The 21,365-nt window shown below is 45.5% G+C and overlaps 2 protein-coding genes across 9 annotated transcripts in view; one reads left to right on the top strand and one right to left on the bottom strand.

Annotated features, from left to right (window-relative positions):
- SAE1 (SUMO1 activating enzyme subunit 1) overlaps positions 1-17,466 on the bottom strand; it is a 96,910-nt gene extending 79,444 nt beyond the window's left edge. The window contains exons 1-2 of one of the 3 annotated variants that reach the window (XM_075607016.1): positions 17,426-17,466; positions 2,021-2,132 (exon numbers count right to left, since the gene is read on the bottom strand). In XM_075607016.1, coding sequence (XP_075463131.1) covers positions 2,021-2,132; positions 17,426-17,451 — 138 coding nt within the window. In that variant the 5' untranslated portion in view covers positions 17,452-17,466. Of the gene's footprint in view, positions 1-2,020; positions 2,133-14,274; positions 14,603-17,425 lie in introns of those variants that run through there. The other 2 variants (XM_075607017.1, XM_075607015.1) reach the window with 2 other exon arrangements.
- Positions 16,916-21,365, top strand: part of ZC3H4 (zinc finger CCCH-type containing 4) — a 39,393-nt gene continuing 34,943 nt past the window's right edge. For 2 of the 6 annotated variants that reach the window (XR_012802536.1, XM_075607009.1), the window contains exon 1: positions 16,916-17,500. Coding sequence is in view for 4 of the 6 variants with exons in the window: in XM_075607009.1 (XP_075463124.1) it covers positions 17,400-17,500 (101 nt within the window). In the remaining 2 variants the exon portion in view is untranslated. Of the gene's footprint in view, positions 17,501-17,559; positions 17,692-20,053; positions 20,840-20,910; positions 20,999-21,365 lie in introns of those variants that run through there. The other 4 variants (XM_075607011.1, XM_075607014.1, XM_075607013.1 and 1 more) reach the window with 4 other exon arrangements.

The raw sequence follows: 21,365 nt of genomic DNA, 5'->3' as shown, positions 1-21,365 counted from the left end.
AAATAGATAATGAAGTAAAGATACCAAGTTAGAGAAATAAAATATAGATACACAACTTAATAGGCTGAAACCGGTATATAACAGAAGTAAATATTGGGGTCTTGGGACTTAAAGAAATACACTAAGGTCAAAATCAATGTTTAGACCAGCAGGTGACAAAGTGCCTAATTCATAAATCCAATAGGACTATTTTTTTTTTTTATTAGGTCAATATTTCTGTCTCCACCTCCAATATGGCATAACTTGTTCAAACCCTTTATAAATGACCCCTTTGGGTCTGCATTGTGAACTGTTAGGAAGTGTTTGGATACACTGTGTTATCAACTTTCTTATGTTTACAATATGTTCTAGGGTCCTGGTTTGTAGTGGGCGGATAGTCTTCCCCATGTACTGTAAACCGCATGTACAGTCATAACATATAATGTCATTTATCATTTTGAACAAGTTATGCCATATTGGAGAGGTGGGGACAGAAATATTGACCTAATAAAGAGTCCTATTGGATTTATGAATTAGGCACTTTGTCACCTGCTGGTCTAAACATTGATTTTGACCTTAGTGTATTTCTTTAAGTCCCAAGACCCCAATATTTACTTCTGTTATATACCGGTTTCAGCCTATTAAGTTGTGTATCTATATTTTATTTCTCTAACTTGGTATCTTTATTTAATTACTTATTCCAGATTTGGATCTAACTGAATAGTTATTCACATTGCACCTCTATATATCAGCTATATTTAGCGCTATCATGTTTATAACTATGACATTATGTTGGTATAACTATCTTCTATTTAGCATTACAGTTCTAGTTTTGTATTATACATTTACTATGGTTCTATCTTCACTTTGCTACAGTTGCCAAAATTATGGCTATTATGGTGCTTTGGTTTACTATAGTATCCATTCAGGTATGCAGTTGTAGCCAATTTACTATTGATTACGCAGTAGTCTCACAGTTACCAATGAGAAGGCTAGGTGGGGTATTTAGTTCCCAGGCGCTGCCGATCTATTGATCAAAACGTTATATTTGATCTAGCACCATGCGAGTTTGTTTTATCATACGATTACTCTTCATAAAGTTTATCAGTCTATACTATTTCCGTTCTTCTATTCTACTGCACGAAGGTCCTGTCTGGTAACCTGTGTACTTGCCTGTCCTTACCTGTGGTTATCGTTGGGTAAAACATCACAAAGATACCTCTATGTACATTTAAAGATTGTGAAATTTGTGAGTACAAATGTCATTGGATTTGGGAGGCGGGAGGTACCTGCAGTGACGCTCGGCAACAGCTGATCAAGCTGGCGGAAGGCTGGGCATGTCTGACTTCAGGGCGGGGAAGCAAAAAGGGGGGGGAGGCGCCAGGCCCAACTTCTAGCACCAGTCTGTTGGGTTCCCCGCGCAATCGGGGTTAAGTGGAATGCTAGTTACGCCACTGCTCACCAGTACGTAAAGCCTCAAACCCTCTTAGGACAGAAGTGTACTAATGGCAGTAATTTGTAATTATTTAAAGTTCATTTGTAAACATGGTGAGCCGTGACTTCGGAGAGGTCGGATTTCATCTGGCTGCTGCCTTGCCTGATATTCTGTGTGCTCAACAAGAACTTGCACAGGTCACGGCAAAGCCACCTTATTATTGCTTCTCTGGTTAGGACATGGTGAAATAAATGTAAAGGAAGCACTAATGAAGAAAATCCCATTTATAGGTCCCCAAGAAATATAGTTTGTAATTAATTTACAGATAAATAAAAATAGGTCAAATCTATACGTTTAACACAGATCAGTTTAAGGAAGCCAACTAGATTATAAAGTTCTTTAAAAATAAGTTGATTTTTGGCCGGCTAGGTAGAATTGCACCTTTAATATGTTTGGGCTGCTCAAACTGTGTGAAATACGACATGCACTGGGCTGATCAATTGAAAATAATTGTATTTACCGCTATCTGCTTGCAAACAAATGCTTAACAAAATGTGCCATTGAAAGGTTGAAGATGCTTATCAAAACATGTTAGTCAGTTCCCACCTGCTCATGATCCAACATGGTCAATCCTTTCACTCCCGCCAAGATCAAATTTTTGGCCACTTCTGCTCCCAGGCCTCTCATCCCAACCAAAAGAACTCTTGACCCACGCAGCCTGGAACAAGCACAAGACGAACAGAGAAGTGCTCAATTGGAGAATCAAGAGAAAAAGGATGCTAAAGAAAAAAAAATCTTTTGCAACCATGTTAAATTTACTGCAACCATTATGAGCTCCCTTAGTTCCACATTACATCTGACCCAGGGCTCTTAAAAATGATCACTGGTTTATAACAGCTCTTACGACTGCAACTTATTGTCTGCTGCATTCTAATCTCAATTCTGCATAAGTCCCCAACAAGTGCAATATTATAGTGTATATTTAAAATATTTGTGCTTCTGTCAGTTAAGCTTAATGGGGCAGTTGAACCTAACGACTCAAAAATAAAACAACTTATCAGTGTAATTAGTTCCTTAGAAATATTAAATTCCCCATAAAGCAGCAATTCATGCTTTTTATTTTATCCAGGATTGAAGCAGGGGGTCTCCAGAGGTGTACCCCATAAATTTAAGGTCCGGGCACCCCTTGCTTCCGGAGATAGATACTTCCCGAAGTAGGTGCTGGTAGTTGCTCTGCTCTGTTACCAGGTTTCATGTTATGGCGGTGATTCAAAGCTCCCGCACCCTGCGGACCAATAGGAAGCTGTGATGTCATCCGGGACGACGGCTTCTTTGTTGGTTCACGTGATGCAGGAGCTTTAAAATCTTTAAAGCACAACTAGCTCAGCCTAATCGGCTACCACCACCTACTACGGAGGCAAGTATCTCCGGAAGCAGGGGGTCCCCAGAGCGAAAATGAATGGGGTTCAGCTCTGGAGACCCCAAGCTTCAATTGTGGGCATTTTTTTCATTATAATTATATATATATATATTTTTTATTAAAGATGCTTGAATTGCTCCTGTAAACTGTTACTTATTTGTATCTTATGACAACACATTAATATGCATCAATTATTGTTAAGAACACTGAATTCAAAAAATTGCAGCTACACATTTTCTCTGACAAGTAACAGCTACATAATAATTTGTGAATCAAAAAAAGTCAGAGCAAAGCTATTAAAGTTGCCTGTGGCTCTGAGGACAGTCTTCACACCAAAACATCCAACATTGGGAAAACCCTGTAGAACTTTTTTGTTTACCATAAAAATGTAAAAAAAAAAAAAAAAAAAAACACAAAAAAACCAACTTGTCTGATTCTTTTAAAATGCACCAATCGGCTCTATATAGAGAAATAACAAGAGAGGGAGAAGGAGTAGGTGGTGCGATAGATTTTACTGGACCACCAGATAGGTGATACTGTGGGTTCTTCATCATGTACGTTTAAAAAGCTTGTAAAGTATAAAATATCTGTTGGTCCAAGAAAAAGGCAGCACACGGCCAACTCCTTTGTGATTTTACTACATGGAAGAAAGGAAGATGGCTACCCACCCTGCTTTGCCAATCAGCTCTAACACACCAGTGTCCTAGGAGGTACTGACCCTTTGAATTAGCAATGGTAGGCTACATGAGCAACTACAAAATAATGGTACATGGCAGAGTGATTTCAATTTACTGCAATACGCCACTATATATTATCAAGCAGGCTTTAGCTTTAATGGTTTAACTTCATGCACACACACTGGCATACATTACTCGCTGGGTTTCTAAGAAAATGGGTTTCCAAATACACTCCTGGGTCAACAAAACAGTTTGCTTACAATTATTTTCTACAGCACGGCAGCAGGTTTATGGTGCAAACATATTTATTTTAAGACATGTTTGAATGTTTTAATTCAGGTTTCCATTTGACATGTTGGTCATTGACATGGAATGGCAAACATATCGTATTCATAAATTTTTTTACATTCTGGCTTACAGTGTGTTGTGATTGCTACCCTTATCAAAGACCACTACAGGGTTATTAACGGTGTACTCCATGCTTATTTAGCCTAGCATAATATACAAATATATATTTTAATATACAAACATACTTGTGTGTATTCATTTTATTGTATATAAATATATATCAAGTGCTCGACAAATTCTTAAAAAAAAAAAGTAACTCACCCCCTCCCCCCAAACTCTCTCACCCCCCCCTCACTAGTCTTACCTGTGGCGCATGGTGCGGCGTCTCCTGCAACTTGCGAGTGTCTCCCCTACAACTCCTGTGAAAATGGCTGCGCGGTGTCAAGGCAACTTGATGCCGCGTGATGTCATGTAGCACCCTGTTGTCACGGCAACGTCGCACAGCCATTTTCACAGGAGTTAAAGGGGAGACACTCGAAAGTTGCAGGGAAAGCAGCCGAATGGCGGGAGACGCTGCCGCACGCAACACTCTACACCGGGCAAAATGCACTCACCCCAGGCGAGAGGGCGAGTGTATTTTTGTCGAGCCCTGTCTATCAATCCATATATACACACAGAACAGGAACGCACTACTGCTGTGTAATTCAAAACATTTCAGTAAAAGCACGCACACAATTACAATCAACGAGGAGACAAGAAATTAAGCAATCCCAAGACGCAAGAAGAATTGAATATGCAGAGCTGTGCAAGACAATCCGCAAACTTACCACTAAAGATGTAAGAAAATGTCACTGCGATATGGGGAAGAAAACCATTGAAGATAAAAGCAATAACTTATGGTTGGGAAGAAGAAAAATCATTATACTCAAACAAGATTATGGATCAACAATAAAACAATCATCATAAAGAGTCGAGAACTTCTACATGAAATTGTATGTGAATACAGATAACTCTAGGCTTAAATCGAGCAGGACGACAAGTGAGAAGAAACCACAAATGATCTCTCATGTCTTTCCAGAAGAAATAGCAAAAGGAATAAAATCCATAAAAATGGGAAGGCGACTGGGGGAAGATGGAGTTACGACTGAAATCTTGAAAGAAGCTGGGGCAGTAGAAAAAATCCTGGCAAAACTCTTTGCATGCTGCTTGAACAGGGAAATTCCAGAATAATGGAGTAATGCCATAGTTCTCCTCAGCCACAAGAAGACCTCAAGGAGTACAGACCAATCAGCCTACTTCCAATCACCGATAAGATTTCAACAAAGCTACTCACAAATCGGCTGCAACATACCCTGGACTTTGCCCAGCCTAAAGAACAAGTGGGATTCCGCCGTGGATACAACACAATGGACATCAGTCATACAAGAAGTGATTTCCCGAAGTAATGAATACGATTTACCACTCCGTTTAGGATTCATAGATTCAGAAAATACATTTGATTCTGTCTACACTTCAGCGGTCCTAAATGCATTGAGAAGACAAAATGTTGAATAAGCGTACATTGATATTATAAAGCACATTTACGAGAATCAACCATTAGTTTACATTAAGATACAAGCAAGATAAGGATCGGCAAGGTAGAGTGGCACGGAGACACCATGTCACCAAAGCTTTTGACAGCAACACTTGAAGAATTGTTCGAGACATTAGACTGGGAAGAAAAAAGTGATCAAAATCAATAGTGAATATGAGTCACCTGCGATTTGCAGGTGACATTATTGCCACAAGTCAAGAAGATGTCCAGCAAATTGGAGAACTCGCCTAAGTAAGAGTGTGGGCCTCCATATAAATCCCAGCAAGCCCAAAGTAATTGTCAGCAAATGCATCAAGTCTGCAAAGATTAAAATAAATGGAATATAACAACAACAAAAAGGTTGAAGACTGTTTACCTTAGCCGGCAAACAACAACAATGTATAGGAAACTGTTGAATGAAATCAATAGAAGAAGGAAGATGGGATGGACACATTTGGAAGAAAGAAGTCTATTTCAAAGGAACCTTCCACTGGGCCTCGTGAAGCAAGTTTTTGACCAGTGTATTGTGCCCATGCTCACGTATAGATGTGAAACTTAAAGCTGCAGTTCAAACTGCAGTTTAAAAAAAGAACTTCCCCTTTCAATAAGTGCATCAATACAATCTGCACACTGGCAAGTGATTAGCTAAGCTGCAGATTGATCCGTTCTCCTGTAATCGATCGCTTGCTCCGGGTTATTTAATTCAGTTCTTGCACAGCATTCTGGGCAATGTAGTTCTGGAATATGATTGACTGGGCAGTTACGAGATTCAATTGTTGCACTGCTAGGGAGAGGGTGGGACTCAAGAGCCAGAGCCTATCAGAGGGGAAGGGGCTGTCACTTTAGAAATGCTTCCTACATTAGAAACATTAAAAAATGTATTTTTTCTCATAGTACAGAACAGATTTATTAAAAAAATAAAAACACACATGTAGGATATTGCTTGAACTGCTGCTTTAAGACTGTGAAGCTGATTCAGAAGCTTCGAACAATGCAAAGAAGTATGGAGAGATGTATGCTGGGTATTACCAGAAGAGAGAGGAAAAAGAATCAATGTGTTCAAAACCAAACAGAAGTCTGAGACATCACAAGGGTGAAGCAATTAAAATGGCTGTGGGTCGGACATATCGCAAGAAGAAATAAATATTGATGGATAGAGAGAATAAAAGACCAAGATGATGACCATTATAGTAAGCTGAAATCAGAACATATGCTGGAGCAACATGGAGAAGAGAGGCTTGCAACCGCAGTCCCTGGAAGATCATTGAGGAGGCTTCACCCAACAGTGGATCGACAAGGGCTGAAGATGATACACACACACACAAAAACACCTAGTCTTCCCGTCGTCCAGACGAAGTAAAAATTCAGGGAAGAAAAGTGGAAAAAACTTTGCTTGCCATTACATATTATATATAGGCATAAATATTATAGATACACATTTTGTTTATTATTAGGTTTGCCCGGATCTCAAGCAGTATAGTTTGTTCTTGAGCCCGGCGTAGAAAGACGAGTTTAGCAATGCATCAAACCCTGTCGCATGTGCAGACAGCGTGGCTGGTATAACTGTCAATCACCAAACCGAACACAGAAAGGTTCCCTCATGGCTAGCTAGTTTGACCTTCCCTGCATCATTGACAGAGGTCAACAGGGGGGTCCTGTATGATCAAAAGTCTGTGTATAAATGTATAATTTTTCCTAAACTCAGCTGTCACAGGGTTGCTGAGCAACGTCAGCAAGGAGTGGAGAGAGAGACAGCAAGGAGGAGGAGGAGACAGATGGATTACAAGGAGGGAACCAAGAGAATTGTGGGGACATGGGGCAGGAGGGAGTGCACAGGAGTGGAGGAGAAACAGCAAGGTGAGGAGGAGTAAACAGAAACAGCAAGGAAAAGACAGATGAGATGAGGGTGGTGTGTGTACAAAGAGGAGCAGACAGGAAAGCAGGGAGTGCAAAGAGAGGGGAGGAGAGTGTGCAAAGAGGAGCAGACAGGAAAGCAGGGAGTGCAAAGAGAGGGGAGGAGAGTGTGCAAAGAGGAGCAGAAGGAAAGCAGGGAGTGCAAAGAGAGGGGAGGAGAGTGTGCAAAGAGGAGCAGACAGGAAAGCAGGGAGTGCAAAGAGAGGGGAGGAGAGTGTGCAAAGAGGAGCAGACAGGAAAGCAGGGAGTGCAAAGAGAGGGGAGGAGAGTGTGCAAAGAGGAGCAGAAGGAAAGCAGGGAGTGCAAAGAGAGGGGAGGAGAGTGTGCAAAGAGGAGCAGACAGGAAAGCAGGGAGTGCAAAGAGAGGGGAGGAGAGTGTGCAAAGAGGAGCAGACAGGAAAGCAGGGAGTGCAAAGAGAGGAGAGTGTGCAAAGAGGAGCAGACAGGAAAGCAGGGAGTGCAAAGAGAGGGGAGGAGAGTGTGCAAAGAGGAGCAGACAGGAAAGCAGGGAGTGCAAAGAGAGGGGAGGAGAGTGTGCAAAGAGGAGCAGACAGGAAAGCAGGGAGTGCAAAGAGAGGAGAGTGTGCAAAGAGGAGCAGAAGGAAAGCAGGGAGTGCAAAGAGAGGGGAGGAGAGTGTGCAAAGAGGAGCAGACAGGAAAGCAGGGAGTGCAAAGAGAGGGGAGGAGAGTGTGCAAAGAGGAGCAGACAGGAAAGCAGGGAGTGCAAAGAGAGGGGAGGAGAGTGTGCAAAGAGGAGCAGACAGGAAAGCAGGGAGTGCAAAGAGAGGGGAGGAGAGTGTGCAAAGAGGAGCAGACAGGAAAGCAGGGAGTGCAAAGAGAGGGGAGGAGAGTGTGCAAAGAGGAGCAGACAGGAAAGCAGGGAGTGCAAAGAGAGGGGAGGAGAGTGTGCAAAGAGGAGCAGACAGGAAAGCAGGGAGTGCAAAGAGAGGAGAGTGTGCAAAGAGGAGCAGAAGGAAAGCAGGGAGTGCAAAGAGAGGGGAGGAGAGTGTGCAAAGAGGAGCAGACAGGAAAGCAGGGAGTGCAAAGAGAGGGGAGGAGAGTGTGCAAAGAGGAGCAGACAGGAAAGCAGGGAGTGCAAAGAGAGGGGAGGAGAGTGTGCAAAGAGGAGCAGACAGGAAAGCAGGGAGTGCAAAGAGAGGGGAGGAGAGTGTGCAAAGAGGAGCAGACAGGAAAGCAGGGAGTGCAAAGAGAGGAGAGTGTGCAAAGAGGAGCAGAAGGAAAGCAGGGAGTGCAAAGAGAGGGGAGGAGAGTGTGCAAAGAGGAGCAGACAGGAAAGCAGGGAGTGCAAAGAGAGGGGAGGAGAGTGTGCAAAGAGGAGCAGACAGGAAAGCAGGGAGTGCAAAGAGAGGGGAGGAGAGTGTGCAAAGAGGAGCAGACAGGAAAGCAGGGAGTGCAAAGAGAGGGGAGGAGAGTGTGCAAAGAGGAGCAGACAGGAAAGCAGGGAGTGCAAAGAGAGGGGAGGAGAGTGTGCAAAGAGGAGCAGACAGGAAAGCAGGGAGTGCAAAGAGAGGGGAGGAGAGTGTGCAAAGAGGAGCAGACAGGAAAGCAGGGAGTGCAAAGAGAGGGGAGGAGAGTGTGCAAAGAGGAGCAGACAGGAAAGCAGGGAGTGCAAAGAGAGGGGAGGAGAGTGTGCAGAGGAGCAGACAGGAAAGCAGGGAGTGCAAAGAGAGGGGAGGAGAGTGTGCAAAGAGGAGCAGACAGGAAAGCAGGGAGTGCAAAGAGAGGGGAGGAGAGTGTGCAAAGAGGAGCAGACAGGAAAGCAGGGAGTGCAAAGAGAGGGGAGGAGAGTGTGCAAAGAGGAGCAGACAGGAAAGCAGGGAGTGCAAAGAGAGGGGAGGAGAGTGTGCAGAGGAGCAGACAGGAAAGCAGGGAGTGCAAAGAGAGGGGAGGAGAGTGTGCAGAGGAGCAGACAGGAAAGCAGGGAGTGCAAAGAGAGGGGAGGAGAGTGTGCAGAGGAGCAGACAGGAAAGCAGGGAGTGCAAAGAGAGGGGAGGAGAGTGTGCAGAGGAGCAGGGCATGGTGGATGAGACAAAGGCTACGCTTATAGTGGCTGCGACGTCTGGCTACGGTCACTGGAAAAATCAAATTGAGAGGACTTCCAGTGATTGCGACCAAGCCGCCGCGTTGGGCTTACTATAAGAGCACGCGACGGCGGCAACACATTTGTTTTGGCGCGACATCACGTTGCTGTCGACGGCACTATAAGCACAGCTCAAAAGGGCCGGCCATAGTGAGTGCGAGCACGCAGCAGAATTTTGAGCCGACAGAAAAATTTTCTTTTGCCGCGTGACGGCCGGGTCACGTGAGCGGTTCAGCCAATGAGGGCGAACCAGCCTCGTGACATCACGGCCATGCTTATGCCACCCCGTCGTGACCGATCTTAGTCAACAGATTGCTCGGGCGACAGGTGCGCGAGACGCCATGCGCTCCGTCGCGCACCCACTATATCCGAGGCCTAAAGTGGGGAAGATGGGACAAGAGACAGCAAGGCATTACAGGGAGGGGCGAATACAGAGTAATGTTTAATTAATAATCTTTAAGATCTGCGAGATTGGCGTATCTTACGCCTGGTACAGCTAGTATTCTGATAATTATGCTCATCTGTAATTTATACTGTTTTATGTAGAAGGCCTCGTCCAGGGTGAAGCTGAGCGCGCTTGCGAGCTCATGTGACAAGATCAAACATGATCGCAATGAGACTGTCCAACGTGCGCACGTGAGAGCTCCTCTGCTTGCAGAGACAAATACATTTGATTCTGTCCCTCGCTGGCACATCACATGAGCGGTTCCAGCTCCATGACATAACGGCCGCGCTCCCCCACGTGCGCAACTGCAAATTTCAACTGGCCAGAAATCACTCCTGCTTACTCTGCATCTGACGTCACGGAGCTTGAGCGAGCTTGCTCTCAGCCTGCCCGCGGCCTAACTTGTGATGGACGAGTTACCTTTTTCCTTAGCTGTTGAATCTTAGTATTTTTCCAGTCCTGCATGGGCATGTTTGACAATACATTTAAGCTATACTAGTTGGATAAGATACGTATGAAATACACAAACACAGTGGCTAATACTATACACCTGATACATAAAGCTTGGCCCCCTGCAGACGCACTTACCAGAATGCCCTCCTACTGTGTCTAAACGTTCTTCCTACCAATTAGATTGTAAGCTCTGGGAGCAGGGACTCCTATTCCTAAATGTAATTGTTTTTAGGTCTGAAGCACTTATTCCCATGATCTGTTATTTGTATTATTTGTTATTTATATGGATTGTCACATGTATTACTACTGTGAAGCACTATGTATATTAATGGCGCTATATAATTAAAGACATGCATAAATACATGAAGAAAAGCACAAGTGCACAGGACATAAAAATAAATATAGAAATACTTCACCCAACACCATGATCGATGAAGACACGGCAATGCATGATAGTGATCAATAAAAATTGTATTGAAACATCCAAAATAACCAACGTTTCAGTCCCCTGTAGGATCTTTCCAAAGCGGACAGAAACATTACGTTATTTTGGATGTCCCAATACAATTCTTTATTGATCACTATAAGGCTGCGGCCACACTGCCACAGAGCGCGCTCATGCTTGAGTGGTGACGTCACCAACTCTTCAAGCATGAGCGCTCAGCTGTCCTCCTGCAATTTCATTAGATTACATTAAAGTGAGCGCACCAGCCTAAAGCTGAGTCCATGGTGACTCAGCCCGTGCGGAGGCGCGCTGAGGCTGAGGGAAAGCGGGTGCTTTCCCTGGCCTTGGTTAGCTCGCCGTCTGGGAGCGGGCCAGTGACGTCACGGAGCTGGTTCGGCCTCATTGGGCGAACCGCTCACGTGACCGGCCCTGCGCTCCCAAATTTAAAATTTTCCTAAGACCTACGCTTCCGCACGCTTGCGGAAGCGTAGGCGAGCCCCTACTAAAGCTGCTCTCATTGCAGCTGCAGGGGCTCACTGGTAAGTGAGAGCACGCCTCAGCACGTGTCAGCGCTTGAGGCCTAAGGCTAGCGCAGATCGGGCTGAGCAGGCAGCGCTTGCGGAGGAGACTTACATATATAGATATATGTAAGTCCCCCGCTCACGCGGTGCCCGCGGTGCTCGTGCACACACGCTCAGCCACGATCGGCGCTTAGCAAAACAAAAAAAAATCTATACTTACCGCTCGCTCAGCTGGCCCGCAATGCCCCCCCCCCCCCTTCCCCGCACCCGTGTACAATAAGACACCCAGCGCTCAGGCTTGGAGCGCTCTCCAAGCATGAGCGCGCTCAGCGCCAGCTGGGACTTAGCCTAAGGCCGAGCTCACGGTGCCTGCTTCGGCCATGGCTTCCGTGAACGCCTTCACCACGTACTCCTGCAGCCCCAGTAGTCTGTGCGCTAGCTACAGGAGTTGGGTCGCGGCCGATTGGGGGCGTGGCTGAGTCACGGAGCTGGTTCGCCCTTTTTGGCTAAACCAGCTCACATGACGCGACAGCAGCCCGAAAGTTCAATTTCGGTTGTGGCGGCAAAGTGTTGCAGCGTCAACGCAGTACTTTGCCGCCAGGAGTAGTTTCTAGTTTGTACACTTTAATACACCAACAAAGAGTGCCGAACGAGCGCGCGCACACGCGAAGCAGGCACCGTCAGTGCCAGGCTGGGAGTGGGCGCTCTTGCACTCGAGCACCGTGACGTCATGCGCTCTGCTTGGCCGTGCTTTTCCTGGCCAGTTAGTTGCGTGCGTATGGGGGCGTGTCGGGGCACGGCCATGACGTCACGGAGTTGGTTCGCACTCATTGGGCGAACCGCTCACGAGGCGCTCCACCGAGCAGCATAAAAAATTTGCAAGTAGCTGAGCGCCGTGCGCTCATGGGCATGCGCACGCACTCGCTCACACATTGTTGCAATGTGTTTCATCGCAGCGAGCGCCTGCTCAGCGTCATGCTGGCCGCAGCCTAATGCAGTGCAGAGTCTTCTTCATCCATCGTGGTGTTTGGAGAAGTATTCCTGCATCTTGTGCACTTGTGTTTTTTTTTTGAGACACACACACACACAATGGGTCTGCGGCACATCCAAGACTAGTTAATTGCCTGGGTGGTGCTCAGACAGGTAATAGAAGAGAATCTCAGTTCTTGCAATAAAAGATCAGGTGCTTTAACGAGCGACGTTACAGGTTCAATTCTGGAGAAATTATCACAATTCAACCCAAGCATTGATTGTTCATTAAAGCACATTATCTTTTATTGCAAGACCTGCAAGTGGCTGATTCTCTTTTCTACTATTAATTACCTTTCTGAGCACCCAGGTAATTAACTCACGTATTGCATGTGCCACAGACCCTTCCTTTGGGGTGTGTGTAAGTGGGGGGGAGAGTTTCTGCGCAAGTGGGGGGGAGAGTTTCTGCGCAAGTGGGGGGGAGAGTTTCTGCGCAAGTGGGGGGGAGAGTTTCTGCGCAAGTGGGGGGGAGAGTTTCTGCGCAAGTGGGGGGGAGAGTTTCTGCGCAAGTGGGGGGGAGAGTTTCAGCGCAAGTGGGGGAGAGTGTCTGCGCAAGTGGGGGGGAGAGTGTCTGCGCAAGTGGGGGGGAGAGTGTCTGCGCAAGTGGGGGAGAGTGTCTGCGCAAGTGGGGGAGAGTGTCTGCGCGTATGCCCAAGTGGGGGAGAGTGTCTGCACGTATGCCCAAGTGGGGGAGAGTGTCTGCGCGTATGCCCAAGTGGGGGAGTGTGTCTGCCCAAGTGGGGGAGTGTGTCTGCGCGTATGCCCAAGTGGGGGAGTGTGTCTGCGCGTATGCCCAAGTGGGGGAGTGTGTCTGCGCGTATGCCCAAGTGGGGGAGTGTGTCTGCGCGTATGCCCAAGTGGGGGAGAGTGTCTGCGCGTATGCCCAAGTGGGGGAGAGTGTCTGCGCGTGTGTGCGCGTGGGGGAGTCTGCGCAAGTGGGGGAGTGTGTGCGCGCAAGTGGGGGAGTGTGTGCGCGCAAGTGGGGGAGTGTGTGCGCGCAAGTGGGGGAGTGTGTGCGCGCAAGTGGGGGAGTGTGTGCGCGCAAGTGGGGGAGTGTGTGCGCGCAAGTGGGGGAGTGTGTGCGCGCAAGTGGGGGAGTGTGCGCGCAAGTGGGGGAGTGTGTGCGCGCAAGTGGGGGAGTGTGTGCGCGCAAGTGGGGGAGTGTGTGCGCGCAAGTGGGGGGAGTGTGTGCGCGCAAGTGGGGGAGTGTGTGCGCGCAAGTGGGGGAGTGTGTGCGCGCAAGTGGGGGAGTGTGTGCGCGCAAGTGGGGGAGTGTGTGCGCGCAAGTGGCGGAGTGTGTGCGCGCAAGTGGCGGAGTGTGTGCGCGCAAGTGGGGGAGTGTGTGCGCGCAAGTGGGGGAGTGTGTGCGCGCAAGTGGGGGAGTGTGTGCGCGCAAGTGGGGGAGTGTGTGCGCGCAAGTGGGGGAGTGTGTGCGCGCAAGTGGGGGAGTGTGTGCGCGCAAGTGGGGGAGTGTGCGCGCAAGTGGGGGAGTGTGTGCGCGCAAGTGGTGGAGTGTGTGCGCGCAAGTGGGGGAGTGTGTGCGCGCAAGTGGGGGAGTGTGTGCGCGCAAGTGGGGGAGTGTGTGCGCGCAAGTGGGGGAGTGTGTGCGCGCAAGTGGGGGAGTGTGTGCGCGCAAGTGGGGGAGTGTGTGCGCGCAAGTGGGGGAGTGTGTGCGCGCAAGTGGGGGAGTGTGTGCGCGCAAGTGGGGGAGTGTGTGCGCGCAAGTGGGGGAGTGTGTGCGCGCAAGTGGGGGAGTGTGTGCGCAAGTGGCGGAGTGTGTGTGTGCGTGCAAGTGGGGGAGTGTACATACACATACACATACACACACACACACACACACACACACACACACACACGTTTACCCTGTGTGGATGTAAAAACTTTATTTTTACGAAATAAAAGAAGATGATACGCACAATGTTTATATGTAAAACACAGCTCTCCTGGCGCTGGGAGTGCATGCGAGTGTCTCAGGGCCGCTCTTTTGTTATTACCTCTTCTGCGCCTCCAGCCCCCAGAGGCGGATTTGCCGGTCATACTGCGCCGCCTCCTCCTCGCTTATCACCGCCTCTTCCTTCTCAACCATTCTGTTACCCTCCCTCTCCTGCTCACCACCCGCAAACCGTGCTTAATTGGATAAACCGGGACCAAGTCAACGCGCGTGATGAGTGGAAGGAAAAATATGAATGAATGAAGCCCTTTCACACCAAACCGGTTTGAATCGCTGCGTCACTAACGCCCGACACTCCCACGTGACCACCCCTCTTCCCGCCCTTTCCGTTCGGTGACGCAGCATTCGGGCGGGGCGGCCGGATGACCACGTGAACAGGAGCGTGTTTATAAGTGTGTCGCGAGAGCAAGCCAAGCCGCGAGAGCGGGGTAATGGAGAAGTCATATGACTCGCATTGCCTATTGTGATTGGCCACATTGACACAGGCAAACAGTATATAACGGCGACTACTGCGTATGTTGTTGTCAGTGTTAAGCAGGTTGTTATAGTGTGCGGGGTGAGGCTGGGGATGTACAACGAGCAATAGCTTATGTATAAACAAATCGATGTTTTAAATGTTACATGTAATATTCCGTATTGTCTAATTCACTGTTAATTTTACAGTTCAATGCTGGGTGTCAAGAGTGTGCTTAAAGTTAAGAAAAACAACAAATATAAATTGTTATGAAGTAATACTTGGTTACATGCAAGTGTGTTTTTATATGTATACCACTCATGATCACTGAATTTTATATTTCACATTCTAAGATCAGCTAATTATGAGCATGTAACCAAGAAAGTGATTTAATAACAATTTATATTTGTTGTTTGTCTTAACTTGAAGCACACACTTGAGACACCCGGCATTAAACTGTAAAATTACTGGTGATGTGGACTCAATATTCCTTGTTTGAAAAGTACTGGGAGTTTGTGTGGAAAAGAAAAATGTCAATTCTGAATGCAATACAGTGGAATAGTACGTCGAACCACTTCAGACTCAGGTGACTAAGGCTTGTAATATAGTGCGCGCTCGCGTTTAGCACAGGCGTTTAGTTTGTAAGCGGTGATGCGTGTGGGTGGGGGGGTTGGCTGACATCACAGCACTAGGCCACGCTGTGATTGGTTCATAGCGTCACGTGGCGCGGCGACAGCGCGAAAATACAATTCTCTTGTACTTTTTCTGGTCTGCCGCGCCACCGCTCACGGCATCTCGACTGTATCAACGTCAGCCTCCCACAGTCAATTGTAATTGACGTGCGCGCACGGTAGCGCAACAGCACGCTCTATATTACAGGCCTAAGGCTGTGGTCCCAGTCAGCACTGTGGCACGCGCGCCCGGCGGAGGGGGCAGTGTGTGCACAGCGCTAACCGCGATCTTCCAGGGAGAGAGGGAGATTGTGACGGGAGGGGGCGTGGCCATGACCTCATGCGGCTGGTTCGCCCTCATTGAGTGAATCGCCGGCAGGGGCGTGGCCACGCCTCCGTTGCAAGTTCTAAACTCAATTTCATTGAGTTTTAAAAACCTGGCAATACGGCGCGGCTGCACCTTCAGCGGGAAGGTGCGTATTGGGCCTAGCTCCATTGAGGGGCAGCCACTGAGACCGCAGCCTTAGACCGTGCCTATAGTGCCGTCGATGGCGACACGGCGGGTGACGTCGCCGTCGCCACTGGCAAAAGTTATGTTTCGCCGGGCGGCGGCACAGGATTCCGGCAATTTGATTTGTTCAAGGGCCGTCACGTGACGCGACAGCCCTTGAAAAATCAAATTTTGCTGGCTTCCAGTTTCCGCGACGTCGCGCGCACTATAAGCGAATGCAGCAGCAATGTATTTGTTTTCGGGCGACACCGCGTCGCCAGCAATATAAGCGCGGCCTAAGGCTGAACTGTGACAGGCTGCGATGCGCCGCTCTTTGGCTTTGGCGGCAAAGTACAGTGTTGACGCCGCTGCACTTGAAGACAAATTAAGTTGTGCTTTCAAGCGGCAGCCGCGTCACGTGTACAGTACTTCGCTAGCCAATCACATAGTTTTTTTTGTTTTTTTTATTAAAGTCCCGCCTCCAATTGCGTCATTTTGTCTCCTGGCGATGAGCACACATCGCCCAACAGAGAGGCGGACGCGCAGTTGTGTAGCAGCCTGTCTGAGCTAAGACGTTGAAGACAATGGATAGGCTATGAAACATACTATAAAAAGAAGTTCTACATTAAGAGAGTGCTAAATTAAAACAATATACCATTTATAATATATGTATGTGTATATATGTATGTATGTATGTATGTACAATATGTGTGTGTGTAGTACGTCTAAATATATAATTGTTTGTCTGTAAATAAAAAAAAATATTCATTTATTTATGAATTTGTGTTCACGTGAGGATGGGGCCAAGTGACTACAAAAACCATAATGCACTAAAAATGACGTAGAATTCACATAGCGCCCCTGGTGTATCCCTCAGCCGAGGAGGAGTGTAGGAAGCCATAACTCCTCCCACATCCTTACTATCCCCGCCTCCTTCCATCAATGCCCAATCCGATCGCGCGTAAACCGTTTCCGGAAAACCCCGAAGGTGGCGTCATCTTCGGAAATGTAAAAACAAAAGGCCATTTCGCCGGCTTTTGTGACGTCACTCGCCCGGCCGCCTCCCAGCCCTGCGCGGCCGCCATTTTATGTTGAGTTTCTTCCCTCACTGCGGCACGAAACACGGAGTTCACTCTCTCCCAGGGATTTCAACCACAATAACCCGATTTACCGCCCCCCAATACCACCACCAACAAAAAAAACAACCTAAAACCCACAACAAATACCACAATTCCCCCAACTACCTCCATTAGCTGAATCCCGCCACTCTCCCCAGCAGACCCTTCCCAAATGCCCCCCAAAGGGATTTATTCGGCCCCCAAATCCCCCTCTCAGCCTCAAGTTTTACAGTGAAAAACCCACCTCAAACATCCCCAACAAGTGGAGTTGGTAAAGGCCCATCTCCCACCCCCCCGCCCAAAAAAGCAGCCCCCCCCCCCATTTTGTATTTAAATTTTGTATCTATTTAGATGGTGGAGAAAACTGATTGTTAAAGGAACCAAAAACAACCCCCCTCCCCATCCCCCCCAAATCATATTTCATACAAATAACTCATGATAATTATGGCCGTGGAAGGTACCAGTGTCCATGAATCCTCCCCAACATCAAACCATGAAAAGCACCACAACCTTCTCTTCCTCCTCCCTGCCGAAAGGTCGAGTAACCAGAGCCATCTCTTTCTATGTCTTCTGCTGCTTTGTTATGTGCACTTACTGAGAAAATAATCCTGTTCCATTCTCTGTATCCTGCAACCAGGTCTTAAAGGAGGAGGGGGTGGGGGAAGGGGGGAGAAATCATATTTGTTTCCTTGCCATAAATAGGGGAGACCCCCCCCTAAAAGGACAGGTAACAACTGATGTGTGGGGGGATGTTGTAAATATTGCTATTTTGGAGCGGTTATCATTTATATGTTCTCACTATATTGGGGAGGGGGTTGAATATGGCAGTATCTAACTGATATCTTTATTTCTAATGCAGTATTATCTGAACTTTTTTTGTTTTACTCCATAAAACGGAGGGAAATCCCATTTAAAAGGACAGGCAAACTGTGATATGGGGGGGGGGGGTATATATTGCTATTTTGGGGGGCTTCTATGTAGTGCCTAAATATTGAGTTGGGGGAGGGGAAACCTGGTTGCGCAGGGAGAAATACTGTCTTATCTTTTATCTTTTTCTTTTTCATCTCTGGCATATACAAATGATATGTTTCATATAATATCACATGTGTAATGCCATATAAAGGGAGGATGGGGGTAGCCCAAAGGACTTGTAACGGGGGGAGGGGGGGAGGGGTATTGTAAATATTGCTTTTTCTTTAGGTTATACTTTTTATATTCTCTGGCAATATTTCGGGATCGGGGACCGATAGCCTTGTTTGAATCTACTTTAATCCTATTTGAACCCTTTAAATGAGAGGGGGGGGTGGTATTGTAATGTTGTCTTTTAGTTTAAAAAAAAAAGAAGTATATCTGGCTGAATATGATAGTATATTATTTATATCTTTATTTATTATGCCACACAACAGGAGAAACCCTAAAGAACAGTTAACTGGAGGGGGAGAGATGTAAATATTGTTCTTTTAGGTTATATTTATTTTTTTGTAAGACACAACAAAGGGTTGGGGAACCCACCACCTTGTTAAATATACCATAATCCTATTTATAATAGCATATAACAGGGGGGAACCCCTAAGGATAGGTAACTCTGTGGTGGGAGGGAACGGTAAGTATTATTTTTTTTGGGGGGGGGGGGTTCATAGATTATTATATATTCTCTGGCTATATTTCCTTGTTGGAAATAATGTCATCCTATTTTTGAATGACATATACTACAGGAAAAGCTCTAACGGAAAGTATCTGGTTGGGGGAAATACTGAAAATATTATTTCTGTTTATTATTTTTCATCTCTGGCATATACACATATATGTTTACTATAGCCTAACGTGATAACTGGGGGGGAGGAGGGGAGAGTGTTATTTTAGGATATATATATTTGGGAAACAGACAGCGTTGTTGAATATACTGTTATTGTATTTATTATAATGCCATATAACAGGAGACCCTAAAGGCTAGGTAACTGATGGGAAGAAAACTGTAAATACTGTTATTTGGGGGCAATCGTGTAGGTTATTTTTATTCTCTGGTCACATATAGGTTTGGTGAGCAGACATCATTGTTGAATATATTATCTTATTTTTTAAATGCCATATAACGAAGAGAAACTCTAAAGGGAAATTAATGTGGGAGTGTTGATGCAGTGCTAAATATTGTTATTTATAATGTCACAATATAACAAAAATTCTAACATACAGGAAACTTGTGGGGAATTGTCATTTTTTTATATTTTGTTATTTAAAATTATAATAGGATTAGGTTTTAGGTTGGTATTATTGTAAATTAGGTTTGGGAAAATCCCATAAGAAAAGCAATACATTTAGGTAAATAGTGTATTATGTTGCCATATTGGGTTATCATTTTATTCTATGGCAAATGAAAAAGACAATATACAATATTATAATACAATATTGTTTTTGTTGCCACATTATGGAAAAGTATCTGATGGGGAGAAAAGATTTTGAAGGCCTAAATCTTTCTGTTTTTATGTTCGTTAAGTTCTCTATCATAATATATGTAATTATTTTTACTACATCATAATACAGTGAAATCCTAAAACGTATTTGCTATGAAAATGGAAAAAGGTTTTGTTTGGAGACTTAACTAGCTTTTTTTTTTTTTTAAGTAATTGTTTATTTTTGTAAATACAGGATTGGGAAAAGTTCAACCTTTGAGATATACGTGTTTGTGTGTATTTTCAAATCTTAATTGAGGTTATTTCTAATCTTATTTTGTATTATGTACTAGGCACCAGTTAGTGGGAACTATACCTGTATTATAGTAATACTTATGTACTGCATACAGCAAGTTAAATCAGGGGATGGTATTATTGTATGTAACTGGTTGATGTTGACAGTGATACAAAGGACGTAGAAATGGGATTGATATTGGCAAAAGTCGCGTTTCAGTGCTAAATAAAACATATAATCATCGGATAATAGGGAAGAGAAACCTTAAAAGAATTTGATTCTAAAAGAAATTTGGATTTCTGCTTAAAACGGGTGTTTTAAAACACTATGTCCATTTTACTACTTTATATTTTTTAAATAATTATAGATCACAATAAAGTAGAGTTTAGACCCCTGCTTCCGGGGGAGGGGGGAGGGGTACAAAGGAATATCTCCTGCTTTCATTTTCATGCCATGTGGGTTTGGGGTTAAGAGAGCCAGGGATGTAGTCCAGAAGGTAGAAAGTGGTTGATTATAAGGGACAGCGTCGCGGGTACTTTGCAAAGCAGTTTTTTGTGTGTTGGAAATGGTCTTATTAAGGGTTAATAATGCTCTATCTCTGGGCTGTCTCTGTATAAAATGGCAGCTGGTGGCGGGAGGAGTCTTTTTTTTTTTTTTTAAAGCAAAAATAACCCATGTAATAGGGATTTGCTACAACGCCATACAGAGGCCTCCCAGGGACCCACATTCACAGATCCTCCCCCCACTTCCTTTGTCCTGCAGTACTGTGTATGTGCTTCTTTTTATTTTTTGTTAATCTTTTATTTCATAGGCTATCGCCCAGCCCCAAACCCAGCCTCCAATGTGCGTTTCGGTTTCCTGCTTAGTATTTTGTCCTAGCCTCGCGTTTGCAAGGTGACCTTTGAACCCCTCTGTTCATTCTTTTCTAACCCCTCCCTCCTTTCCTTAAAGCCGCGGCACCTCCCTGAAAAACGAGCCTTAAAATGCAAAAACAGCCCTCAAACATTTTAAGCCACTTTACGTTTTAATTTCGAGCTCTACTTGAACATTTTCTTTATTTTACCATGAATATTATTTTATTTTTAATCTTTTGGTTTCACTCCAGCCCCCCTCCCCTTGTATAAAGACGGCCATAAAAGGAAAAGCAGGAAGTCACTGACTTAAAAACCATTATTTTTATTTCTGTAAATGTGAGTATGTTGTAATTTCCCCCCCAATGTGGGCAGGTAATGTTTCTCTTTCACCAATACATATTGTTAAAGATTCACCTTTTTTCCTTGCCTCCACCCGTAGTATTCGGACTTCTCCATTGTAGTACAGCACATACGTGGTTACATGTGTTTCAGAAGGTGGGGTATAATGCATGCCTTTAAATCTGTAGATAACAATGTATAGTAATTGAATATATTTGTACAGATTAATGCTTATATCCTATGTAACTAATTTGTAGTGACTGCTTGCCATGTAAAAAAAATTGCATTATGCCATTTACTGTAATTGCAGTTTCTGCCCCATAAAACATGGAACACCTATTACCCAGTAAATATTTATTTTTGTACATACTCTTACAGTAATAAACTGTCAGATATAATTTTATATATATATATATATATATATATATATATATATATACACACACCCACACCTCTCTCTCCCCCCCCCCCCCCCCTGGGAAAAGTGGTGTTATACAATATGTTTTGAACCTGTCAAAACCAA

Source organism: Ascaphus truei, chromosome 7 (assembly GCF_040206685.1).
Source record: "Ascaphus truei isolate aAscTru1 chromosome 7, aAscTru1.hap1, whole genome shotgun sequence".
Classification (NCBI taxonomy): domain Eukaryota; kingdom Metazoa; phylum Chordata; class Amphibia; order Anura; family Ascaphidae; genus Ascaphus; species Ascaphus truei.
This window is presented reverse-complemented; position numbering and strand designations above follow the sequence as displayed.